We start from the raw sequence: 12,416 nt of genomic DNA, 5'->3' as shown, positions 1-12,416 counted from the left end.
TTTTAGCTCCGGACTGTTCATGCTCGATGAGCATGCCAAACTGAAGAGGGCCCAGTCTATTTCCTGTAAAAGCTACTCCTGCCTTCATCCAATAGAGGTGCAAGTAAGCCCAACCTAGTGAGGCTACACTGGGCAAGCAAATCTACCCTTCAGGTGGGTACACAATGGTACTTTCTTAGGCAGAGACCTAGTCCATCCAGCATCATGCCATCAGAGCTAGCAGTGGATGATCTTCGCCGGTTCTGATATCTGAGCGTCTTTGTTCTGAAGATGCCAAAGGTTGATCAGAGAGGGCTTGTACATTCATTGAATTCTAGAGTTGGAAGGGATACTGGACTTCGCCTAGCCCAAGGTTGCTCAGGGCAGCATCTGCAATGCAAGATGCCACTGTAGCCTTTCAGGATACATCATAGGGGAACCCACACCACCCCTAGAGGCACTCTGTTCCACTGTCAAAGAACTCTTACTGTTTGGAAGTTTCTCCTAACATTTGGGCAAAGTCTGCTTCCCTGCAATTTTCACCCACTGCTTCCAGCCCTACCCACAGGAGCAACAAAGAAAACGTCTGACTTTGGAAGCATGTGTTGCACCCATCCCTTTGGCGAGGAGGGTGTTATTGGGTTGCTGTTTTTATTTTGATTATATTGTGGTTTGATATTTTGATTTTGTTCTGTGAACCGCCCTGAAATTTCTTAGTATAGGGTGGTATATAAATTCAATAAACAACATAAAAACAATAACAAGAGTACACCATCTGCAATAAGGAATCTTAGGCCCAGATGGGCCCCAGGGAGCACTGCATTCTGACATTGCCCTACACTGGCAGTGAGGAAATCACCAAGTTTTAATCCATCTGGAGCATGACAGGGAACCCAGGGAAGCGAAAGAAGGAAGTAATGGGGAGCATATTGTGTGCTGCACTTTACATTCGGCTTTTTAAAAAATGGTGGCCCTGTGCCAGTAAGAATGACTTTCCTGTGTCAAGAGTAATTGGTAGCTGCTATCATGACAATGTCATTTCAGCTTGTAAAGCTATGTGGTGATGATGCCTGTTCGCTGGAGAGCATGGCATGCTGTGTGATCCTAGTGTAGTAAGAAATTATAGTGCAGTACAAAAAGCCAAGGAACTAGCTAGGAGCCTTAATCAAGCATCTGAAAAACACAAGGCAGAAGCAGCTCCTAATTTATTATATCTGCACAGAGGGCACATTGGGGGGGGGGGAGAAACAGCTTTGCAGTGGATCTTATTCCCATGTTTGAGGGGGCAAATCTCTAAATTGTCGGTTCAGATTCCCTAGCGTGAGGCAGTCTTCCTCACAGCACATGCTGTGGCACTCTTGAAATAAAGCTACCAACTGAACAGAATACAGGCCATCTAACATTTACTCAAACCAGACAATATCCATTAAAGACCCAAAAAATAAAATTTATAGCAACGATTGTTGGCTTAGATGTACTGCTGCTGCTGCTCAGGCACCAAAGGTCTAATAATGTAGCAGGATCCAAGTGCCAAGCTCTTACCTCCACCCCAGGCTAGTCCCAGCTGGAATTGTGCATTTTAGACCATGAGAAAACAGAGGTAAAAAGAAAAACTCAGGGGGGATGCAACCACCTATCTCCCACGCCATGTCTGCTTGACTCTGATCGCCTGTGCTGCCATAGAAGCTTCATGGAGAAGAGAGAGAACTTTTGTCTCTACAGAGACACCACCACAGGTGATGACTTGCAGGAGGCATTGCTGCTATCAGTCCTATAAGGATTAGGCAAAGCAAGAGGCTCATATGGTTCCAGCTGATTCTATAAGGTTGCTGTCCTCTCCCTGGCTTCTCTGCATGAGACTCCCCATCGTTGATTTCCATCAGACCACCAACCCGGACAGTTGTTCTGTGTAATATGAGTTTGCAACCAGCTGTTGCAAGAGCAATTGGCAGGGGGTTGTCTTTCTTTACTCATCATGGTTTGGGTCCTGGGAAAACATAATATTCCAGGACCCAAGTACTGCTATTGAAAGAAAATCCTGTGCAAAACCTACCTATGGTTTTAAATTAGCTTCCTGGAAAAGTCCTAAACAAGTCTGTTGGCAATTTGATGACTCCACTATTATGTACGGTATTGGTTTTTAAGTTATCAGTATAAAATTCAGCTAGACAGGTTTTGCAAGGCCCCTCCTTCTGAGACAGTCAGTCCATCACACTTGTCAGAAATCTGTCATCTCCTCCTAATGGCCCCTTAAGGTGCAAAAAAATAAAATAAAATCCATCTCTTAGTTACTTTTTTATGTTGATTTCTAGAATAGTAATTGGCGATGTTCTTTGAGATGAAATTGTTTTATTGATGCAGTCTTTTCCCTAGGAGAAGACTGTCTGCATTCTTCTGTGCTTCGTGTTTATTGCTTATTTTTCTTGCTCTTTCCTGTGGTGTTTCAAGCCTGCTTTCAATATTTTCCTTTCTGCACAAATATACCCAATCAGTTGCAACTCTCTGTGCATGTGAGACATTGGGTGATAGCTGCCTTTCCCTCTTCTTCCTCTACATACCTCCACAAACACGCTGAGCCTTCAACTCAATGAGCCCCGGTGGCCGTGTTCTGCCTCTGGACACCCAAAGCCCTCCTGAGATTTGCCTGCTTCTCTGCTGCACGTACAACGTTTTTATATTTTTATTAATCAAAGGCTGGAATGAGCAGTGACACAAAACTTGTGTAATGAGCACACAGGAGAAAATCTATCTTAACAGGGTGCATGATTTATTTATTTGCTCTTTTTCTGTATTCTTTTAAATAATTAATCCCGAAACCCACTTTATAAAAATTGTTCAACATCTACAGTAATCATGCTTAGCTTTGGCACACAATTACTCTGCTGTGAGTCTGGGGTGCCATGCAGAATTTGTTACTCCCATTGTACACTTCCAACATGCTAAGGCCACGGTCTGTAGTCAGCAGTTGCAAACCACCTTAATATCCCCAGTAGATGACTTATGCCAGAATAAAGATGGATGGGTGTGATATTGTTGATTCTTTTGGACCATTCAGCATCCTTCGATACCATCATCCATGTTATCCTTATGAGTCCATCAAACATATAACCCTTCTAATTGGACTATGTGGGTGGGAACTGGGAGCACCATGCTGTAGTGGTTTAATTTTTAGCTGGATGGTCTGTTCCAGAAAGGGCTGCAATGTTTGTGGTATTGGCCCCCTAGAATAATTCCATCTTGTCCCCCATGCTTGTCAACATCAACTCAAAGCTGTTGAATGAGATCGTCTGAAGATGCGGACTAAGATGGCACCCAGCTCTGCATCCCTTTTCATCTCATTCTCGTGGGCAGTAGAAGCAGTCAACCAGTGTCATGGACTGGTTGGATGGAGATGAATGGTGGGAGGAACCAGCTGGGGAATCACCAAGGGAAGAAGGCTCAGAGTCCGGGGAGTGTTGGTGGGGCAACAGTGAGTGGTCAGAGGGAAAAGAGGGGGAAGACTGGGAAGAGTAGTTGTCGGAAGCTGATGACTTGTCTTCTACCTCTACTGTCAGAGGAAGAATGCCTCTTATTGCCTTTTGCTGGGAGTCACAAGTGGGGAGATCACTCAAGTCCTGCTTGCTGGCTTCCCATTGGTACCTGGCTGGTCACTTTGAGAACAGGACCTTAGAATAGCATAGGCCTTTGGCTGATCCAGCAGGGCTGTTACAAATTTCCCTCACTTTGTCCTGTACTGCATATGAAAGTAGGATTTTGCCCATTTTGCTTCCCTGCTCCCTGCACAATGTATTATACCAGTGGGGATGGGGGGCACGGTTCATCTTGCTTACATTTAGAGTCAGTTGAATGGGACCCCAGGGATCATCCAGTCCAACCCCCTGCAATGCAGGAATCCTGCCCACAACATTACAGTTTGATTACAGAAAGAATCCTGATCAAGCCATGGCTATTTTAGTCTTAGTCAAGGCAGCCCAGCATATTCCCCTTTTGTTGGGAGAATGGACCTTCCCATAACTCAAGTATAAGTGATCAGCTGCCATAGTAGACACCATAGTTAGAGATGGTTGGGGTTTGGGGGGATGTTTTTTTGAAGCAGTAATGTTTTATGGGTAAGTTGCACTAATGAGGCCTTTGCGTAACTAAGGGGTTGGCCAAGTACAGGTGATTTATTGCCATAGTAGCTAATGGGCAGAGATGTTGTTTGGAAGCAGCAAGTCAACATAATGTATAATGTGTCATTATGCGATTATTCTTTTTATTTTTAAAAAACCTTTCCTTTTTCTAGGAGCCAAAAATGATTAATTCACAGTGAAAACATATACAATGTGATTTAGTTCTGGGGTGGACTTCAGGGTGTTGGAACATCACAAATTTATGCATAAATACAAATTCTGAATATTTCATCAGCATCCGTGCCACTGAACAAGGGAGTTGAGGGTGTTGCTAGTGACAAGTTCCTCTGTGGAGTGTCGATTAGTGCCAATGGTAACATTACATTAACAGTACTCCATGTAACCAGTTTGTAACATGCCATAAAGCGGGAAGCAGGAATGAGCAACACAAAATGTCAGGGGTGCAGAACTTCTTTCTCTTTCCCTAAATGAATTTTCACTAAATGAACATTTGACAGTGTGCATTCAATGGATTTACATAGGCCTAACCTTTCTCCGTTTTGTATGAAATTGACATATTGAGATATGTGTGGTATTTTAATCCTCCTTCCCTTTTCTGATTTGTCTAGGGGTTTAGGCCATGGAGCCTTTGGGGAGGTGTACGAAGGTCAGGTGGTTGGGATCCCCAGCGACCCCAGTCCCTTGCAAGTGGCTGTAAAAGTAAGTGGAAAAACCAGTGACGAGTGTCCATGGTGGTGGTTAGGTACCATATTTCATCAAATGAAAGCAGCGTGTCTGAGTTCACTATCTTGGTTTCTCCTGATTATGGCAGGTTGGGGAAACTGAAGAATCTAGAATGTCTCTTCAGAAATCAGTATCACTTTTAGTTCAGCACAATGGCAGATTTTTAATTCCCAGGCACTCCAGTTAGTTGAAGAATTTCTGGTTGCTAGAAAGGATCCTCTAAGCCAGGCATGGCCAAACTTGGCCCTCCAGATGTTTTGGGACTACAACTTCCATCATCCCTAGCTAACAGGAGCAGTGGTCAGGGATGATGGGAATTGTAGTTCCAAAACATCTGGAGGGCAAGTTTGGCCATGCCTGCTCTAAGTAATAGCATGATTTCCTGTTGCCTTCCAGCCCCTTCCCCTTCTGCATTCTGATGCTTTCTAGGTTTACAGCCGTTATTGTGGGTGGTTCCATCAACAGACAACTGGAGTTTTTTTCTTGCTTGGAGACAGAGTGATGGGAAAACAGGTTTCTGCCTGTTTTACAGCTCTTAAATACAGAGTGCCTCTGTCGATAAGAAAGGCAGCAACTGTAAAATTTCCTTGTGAGAGGAATGGAGTCTATAATAGGTCCGTGCAGGTCCATGAGAAGGACAGTTTGTTCACGTTTCTCCTCTTACTTCTTTCTTGTCTAGACTTTGCCAGAGGTTTGTTCAGAACAAGACGAGCTGGATTTCCTCATGGAAGCTCTAATAATCAGGTGTGTTAATTCAAGTTGATCAATGGCCTTTCAACCTCAGCAGAATTGAAAGCAGTGGGGGGGGATTGTTGGACTGCTTTTATGCAGGTGAAATCCATTTCAATAATACATAACATTTATATAATGCTTTAAGAGTGTTCAAAGTGGTTTTTCTTGTTGTATTTCTTACAACAACTTTTTAAGGTAGGTCAGCATTATTACCCCCAAATTACCTGAGGTGGGACTGAAGCTGAGAGACAGAGGGCATTGCCTAGGAATTGTTGTTGTTGTTGTTGTTTTGTTTGTACCCTACCCATCTGACTGGGTTGCCTAGCCAGTGAGTTTATGGCAGGAACAAGATTCTCCCACAATGTCTCTTTGGCCACTAAGTTTATTTAGTTCATAAAATTTATACATGCTTGACTGTAAACAAACAAACAAACAAAGCGGTTTACAAAAAGATAAAAGAAGAAAATCAAGAATAAAAATTACAGCAATAGCTTGAAGCGTTCAAAACGTTACAATATTAAAACAGCTATTCACACCAGCTTTCTAAGTGTCTGGCTAGGCTTGTCTACACAATCATGTTTTTACCTTGTTTTACAAGACCGACACCACTTCGAAAGGGATAACGTTTTCCAAAGCAAATGCTCACTTTCAGCGGTAGCAATGAGTAAGCCCATTGCCACCTCCCTTCACCATTTGTCAAGGGAGAAGGTGGCAACAGATGAAGTTGCCTTATAACCAAGTTCAGACCATTGGTTCATCTACGGTGCATTGCCTACAGTGACCAGCAGCAGCTCTCCAGAGTTCCAGAAAGGAGTCTTTCCCAGCCCTATCTGAGTATCTTCCTCCACACTCAGTTGCTTCCCCTGTTTGTTTGTTTGTTTGTTTGTTTGTTTGTTTGCTTATTATTATTTTTTAAAGGGTTCAATTCTGTGGTTCTCCAGTGTGAATTTTTCACTAGCCAGATGCTTTTCCTGCCTTGCAGTATCTAATGCAACCATACCTTAAGAGTAGATACGCTTTGGCAAATGGACTAAACCAGGCATCCCCAAACTCAGCCCTCCAGATGTTTTGGGACTACAATTCCCATCATCCCTTACCACTGGTCCTGTTAACTAGGGATGATGGGAGGTGTAGTCCCAAAATATCTGGAGGGCCGAGTTTGGGAATGCCTGGACTAGAACAATAACTGAAGCTGTCAGGTTCTCAAATCTGCCCAAGCAAGTATTTACCGTTTGATTTAAAAGCTGTTTCTTCATCTCCTTTTCAGCAAGTTCAACCATCAGAATATCGTGCGCTGCATTGGAGTGAGCTTGCAGGCTCTGCCACGCTTTATTCTGCTGGAACTCATGGCTGGAGGAGACTTGAAATCTTTCCTGAGGGAGACACGGCCTAGGCCGGTAAGGAGGAAACAGTTGCTTAATGCTGGGATCTGAGGCCCTTGTCTCCAAGTAGGTCTCCCTTGGTTAAATGTAGCCTAATTTTCTTCACATATCTCAACTGCTTCCTTTAAAAGAATCTTTGTGGGGGTTTTGTGGCTCTTCCTCTCCCACCCTTTCTTGAACTTTAGAACTGTTAGGGGAGATATATGAACACGGAGCACGTCTTGTGCTGATGGGGTAGCTGAGCAACACTTCACCATGCAACCAGCTTGCACCAGGATCCATAGGTGCCAACTCCCTGGGGCCCTGGGGGCCCTGGGTGCCCGATCACCCACAAAATTCCCCATGAAGGGGCCAGGCACCCACAAATTTTGGTGCCAGGCACCCACGGTCAGGGGACCAAGCTGGCACTCCTAGCGAGATCTTTGAAGTGATCTTCTGTTTCACTTGAATGTAGGGGATTCTGTATGAAGAGAGAATCTACTACCATTCTAAATATCAGCATAATAAAGCTGCAATTGTTACTCTACCTGTTTCTCAGTTCTGGACTGGATGAAAGGTACAGATCTCTTGGATCAGACTGTTCCTACTGTTTCAAAATTTGCAAGTTTTAAAGGTATATAGCACTCTTCCTCAGTCATGAATAAATAACATTTACGCATTCATTTTTTGGAGTGCTGCTGCATAATTTTGAGAATAGAATTCTTGCTAGAAATATTGAACAAGGAACTGGTGTTACAGGAAGGAACTGATTGAAAAGGGCATCAAGAAGTCTGAGTCTTTGTTTGAGGATGCTAATAGCATTTTTACCCTATAAAGGTGGTCTGGAAATATGCTGGTTCTCTTTAGCCAAAGAAAGAAAGCAGCGTCGTGGAAAGAGTTCAAATTTATTGCAGACTGCATTAAGAATAAATGATCCAGAGGAATTCTCCAAATTCTGGACCCTGAATACAAAACTCAAGAAACCTTTATAACATTCTGTTTACATGCTTAGCTCATGAATGATCCCTTTCAGCAGCATGATTTGATAACAGAATGTGTGTACAGCTTGTGGACTCCTCATGTTCACTTCTAACTGGTTTACAAAAAATATGCTCTACTATCTGTACCATGGCATCAGATAGTTTATAAATTCACTCTTCTTCTGTCTCATGCAAAACGTTGCATTTTTGGTAGTCTGTTACATGAAGAGGTCAGTTTGGAGCTTCTAGTCTCTTCAAGGCCACTTCGCCTTTCTGGTATGTGAAGCTGATAAGCGACGCCCTGCTTGTTAGCAAAAAGACAGGTTGAGGTGCATAAAAAATCTCTGCTTAGCTAGGTATATACTTTTATGCAGGACAATGGCACAGATACATTGTGGTTGTGACTGAGAACATGTTAATGCAGGCTCAGCACTTTAGCAGGCTGAGGTCAGCTGCATATCAGAAACCTGTTCTGTGACACAGGGTGAGAGCATGTCAGTATAGAGGTATTCTGTACTTCACCTTCCAGCTAGCCTGAAGGAACTTGGCAGCTCTCCTGCGTTTCGAATCGGCAAAACCTCTTCTTGGTGTCCTGCTAGCTGCTGATAGCAGACTGTAAGCTGTTGTTCAGTAGAAACTGACTCAAAGCAGAAATAATAGTGCTGTGAAAGCAATGTATGTTCAGAAATGCCTGTCTGCTGTGTTGACCCCAGTGAATCTCATTCCCCTGGGTTCCCCAGTAATGACACTCAGGTATCAGCATACGTAGTTCTTTCATTTTAAAACGTGTTTTTCAAATTACTAGAGAGTCTTCCCATTACTGACCAGGGCCGACTTCATGAAAAAGATAACTTTGTATAATTGCTTTTTCTCCTGTCATGCAGAGAAATTGCAGCCACTGCTAAATAGTGACTGTCATGTCAGAACAGATCCAGGGTGTAATGAACTCACATAGCACACAACTTTAGGGAAGCTGAAATTATTATTATTATTATTATTTTTAAAGACACAATCCGTTTTAAATAAAAGCTGATTTAAAGGAACTGAAGAATATAAGAAGAGCCCTGCCTGATCAGATGAATGCTGTCTAGTTCAGCATTCTGCTTTGCTAAGCTCCCAAGCTGGACCTGAGCCCAATAGCTATCTCCTGTGCATGATGTAATATAGCCACCATTTGTAGCACAGACTGATAGCCTCCATCAATTTTTAAATCCTCCTTTAAAGTTGGTGGCCACCATCATTACATCTTGTGGAAGCAAATTCCGTAATTCAACTTTGCACTATTTGGAGAATTACTTCTTTTACCTGTCCTGGATCTCCCAGTCTTCAGCTTCATTTTATGACCTTAGGTGCTAATATGTGAGGAAAACCTCTTTGTCTCCACTTTCTCCACACCAAGCCCAATTTTGTATAACTGTATTACATCCCCACACAAACTCACATTTTTCAAAACAAAACAAAACACCCAAAATATTGGAACCCTTCCTCAATCTGCTTGGTTTGCTTTTCCCAGTTGCACAACTATCATTTTTGAGGTGCAACAAACAGAATTAAACAAGGTACCCCAAATGTCATTTTTTAGATTTGTAAAAAGGCATTATGATATTGGATATATTATTTTCAATCCCTCTCTTAACAGTCCTGAACATGAAATTCAGCTATTTTTACAGCTGCATATTGGGTCAACCTTTTCACTGAGCTATTCTCCATGAGCCCTCTCTCCCTGCCAGTTATTTATCTCAATTAATGTATATTTTTCTCCCCAGCATGTATCACTTTGCACTTCCTTGCATTTGCCATTTTAATCCCCATTCACTCACTTTAGAGACATCCTTTTTAATCTACTAGCAATCCCTTTTTGTTTTGTTTTTACCACCCTGAATAATTGGTGCCACCAGCAAAAATAGCCACCTCAGATTAAGTCAACCAATGCACACCATAGGGAATCAAGGCTGTGTATAGTATTTTATTTTTTTCTTCTGAATGCTTACAGTATTATATTTGATGTAGTTTCAACACTTGTTTCCAACACTGAGTACAAAATGTCACCCAATATTCTGCTTTTTAACATTTGGCTACTCAAAGCTATCCCTGTAGCTGCTCAAAATGAGCTTTCATGGTCCGCATAACTGACAATGATACTTCGTGCATCTGAAAAAGAGAGATCTGGCTCACAAAAGCTTGTGGCTCAACAAATGTGCTAGCTTTCAAGGACTCGTTGGTGACATCTGCATAAAACTTTATAGTATGATTTAGCAGCTAGGGAGATGGTGATGAGCCTCCATAGGCCTGAGCAAAGCATGGGGCTTGTGTGTTCCACCTCTTACATGGCCAGAAGAATCAGGAATCCTGGTTTGCAACAGTTAGTTAAATAACTGAAATACTTTATTGTCACTTGTACAACTTGTATCCAGTGAGATTACATGAGCAGCCCCCACTCAGCTCTCTTAGTCTTAATTCCCCTCATTTACTGACACAATCACACACCAAACCTGAAAGTCAGTTGCCCTGTTGTTATCTTTTCATTCAGCAGCCTAACAGCCCATGGATAGAAGCTGTTCTTTACCCTGTTGGTGCAACTAATCATGCTTCTATATCTTCTGCCCGAGGGCAGGAGATTAAGAAAGTGCCGGCCAGGGTGTGAATCATCCCTGAGAATTTTCCTCACTCCTGAGGCAACGTTCTTCCGCAATGTCATCCAGTGGATTCATGGGACAGCCCATAATATATTGTGCGGTATTCACCACCCTCTGTAGGCACTTCCTATCAGATGATGTCAAACCAGCGTACCACACCGTGATGCAGTATGAAAGGACACTTTCTATTGTTGACCAGTAGAAGGAGATCATCAGATGTTGATTGACATCATTCTTCCGCAATACTCTGAGGAGATGGAGTTTCTGTTGGGCTTTCTTAACCACCTGGGTTGTATTTATTTTCCAAGTAAGGTCTTCACTGAGATAAACTCCTAGGAATTTAAAGGAAGAGACTCTCTCCACACAGCCCTCCCCGATGTACAGCGGGGCTAGTTCTCCTCTTTTCTGTAGCTTGAAGTTGGCTTGTTTATCAACTATTGTTTGTTGTAAACCAGGATTCCTGGCTTGTACATAACGCTAGATGAAGATTCTTTGACAGCAAAACTAAACTCGGCCGAAGCCCTCCTGGGCAGAAGAAGGGGAGGTAGAAACATGAGAGTCCAACACTCCTCCATGTAGTGATAAACCGTGGTTTAATGTTACACAAAAACAGGGCCATAGAATCGGAGTTGAGAGTGGGCTCATAGGTCACCTTGTCCACTCCCTTCCCACGCAAGAAAAAAGCCACAATGTTTTTTCTGCAGCAAACTAACACAGTTATCCCTCTAGAATTATTCATAGTGAGTTTACACAATCAATATGTGGCTGTTTTTCTGTGGTTGGTTTCTTGGATTAAGAAGCAGGCCTGTAGATGTCATTTTTAAATGTTCATGCTCTCCAGCTAGGAGCGCAAGATGCTTTGTATTGTTGGTTGTTGCGGGTCACAACGCAGTTGTTGCAGCCTGAGTCCTTACAGCCAAACACGTGGCAGGAAACAGGGACACACATAGTGACAGAATGTAGCATTAGCCAACCTGAGCTACAAAGAGTGGCGGTTAGTCATAGAGCACTGCATTAGCTCTCTTAACACAAATATGATAGGGTAAGTCAGACCATAGCAGTTCCTGCTATAATGTACAAAAGCAAGCACCATGGAGGAAACTAGAAAAAAACAAACACATGACAAGATCTTTGGAGAAATAAATGAGACCTCAAAGCTCTGGCAGGAAAAATGTGCATCCATGTGGGTTTTAATACAAACACAGACCCTTGTGGAATACAGATAAGAGAGACTTCTTTGACTGTGTAAACCTGCACCAGCAATCTGAATCGACATAGTCTAAGACTGTATTTTATTTTATTTTATGTTTTATTATATTTTATACTCACTGAATATGATTTCCTTCACTTGCATTTCACCTTAATTCAGAAAATTCTCCGTTGGAAGGTCATTATTTCTCCAATAATGACATAAGACTGATAAAGGCAGAGACCCAAAGCTGTCCAGATTCTTGAAATTGAAATACTCTGAACATAACAAACTCCTAAGGTGTTAAAAGACTTCCCTGCTCAAGGGTTTTTCACATAGAAAAGCAATCAGGAGAGGTTTTTGGTAGATAAGCAGTAATTTCCCTTCTTTGTGTCCTGCAGCATGTTGCTCAAAGCAGTGATTATGCTGAACAATGGAGTCAGTTTGTTTTGCGGTCACCTTTCGGAAGGTTTGACCTAACAAGGGGATGCGTCGCTTTAATGCTCCCAGCCCTTCCCTCCCTCCGAGCCACAACCACACAGTTTCCAGCTGGCTGCATCATCCCTTCATCTGGGGAGCAAGAGCGGCAAGGAGCTGCAAAGTGAATTTCCTTGGCATTTCAAGGCTACCCCAGTGCTCTGCATCTCTGTACAAAATGGGCCCAAACGCTTCATGTCTCAAAC

General features: G+C 42.8%; 1 protein-coding gene across 3 annotated transcripts in view; it reads left to right on the top strand.

Moving 5' to 3' along the window:
* The window catches only part of ALK (ALK receptor tyrosine kinase), a 608,021-nt gene that overhangs the window by 578,473 nt on the left and 17,132 nt on the right, over nt 1-12,416 (top strand). For all 3 annotated transcript variants that reach the window (XM_081854122.1, XM_081854123.1, XM_081854124.1), the window contains 3 exons: nt 4,721-4,811; nt 5,515-5,579; nt 6,835-6,964. In XM_081854122.1, the coding sequence (XP_081710248.1) occupies nt 4,721-4,811; nt 5,515-5,579; nt 6,835-6,964 (286 nt within the window). The remainder of the gene's footprint in view (nt 1-4,720; nt 4,812-5,514; nt 5,580-6,834; nt 6,965-12,416) is intronic.

The sequence above is a fragment of the Podarcis erhardii genome (genome assembly GCF_964252035.2).
Source record: "Podarcis erhardii genome assembly, chromosome: 3".
NCBI lineage: Eukaryota > Metazoa > Chordata > Lepidosauria > Squamata > Lacertidae > Podarcis > Podarcis erhardii.
Note: the sequence above shows the minus strand (reverse complement) of the source record. Positions and strands in the feature narration are given on the sequence as shown.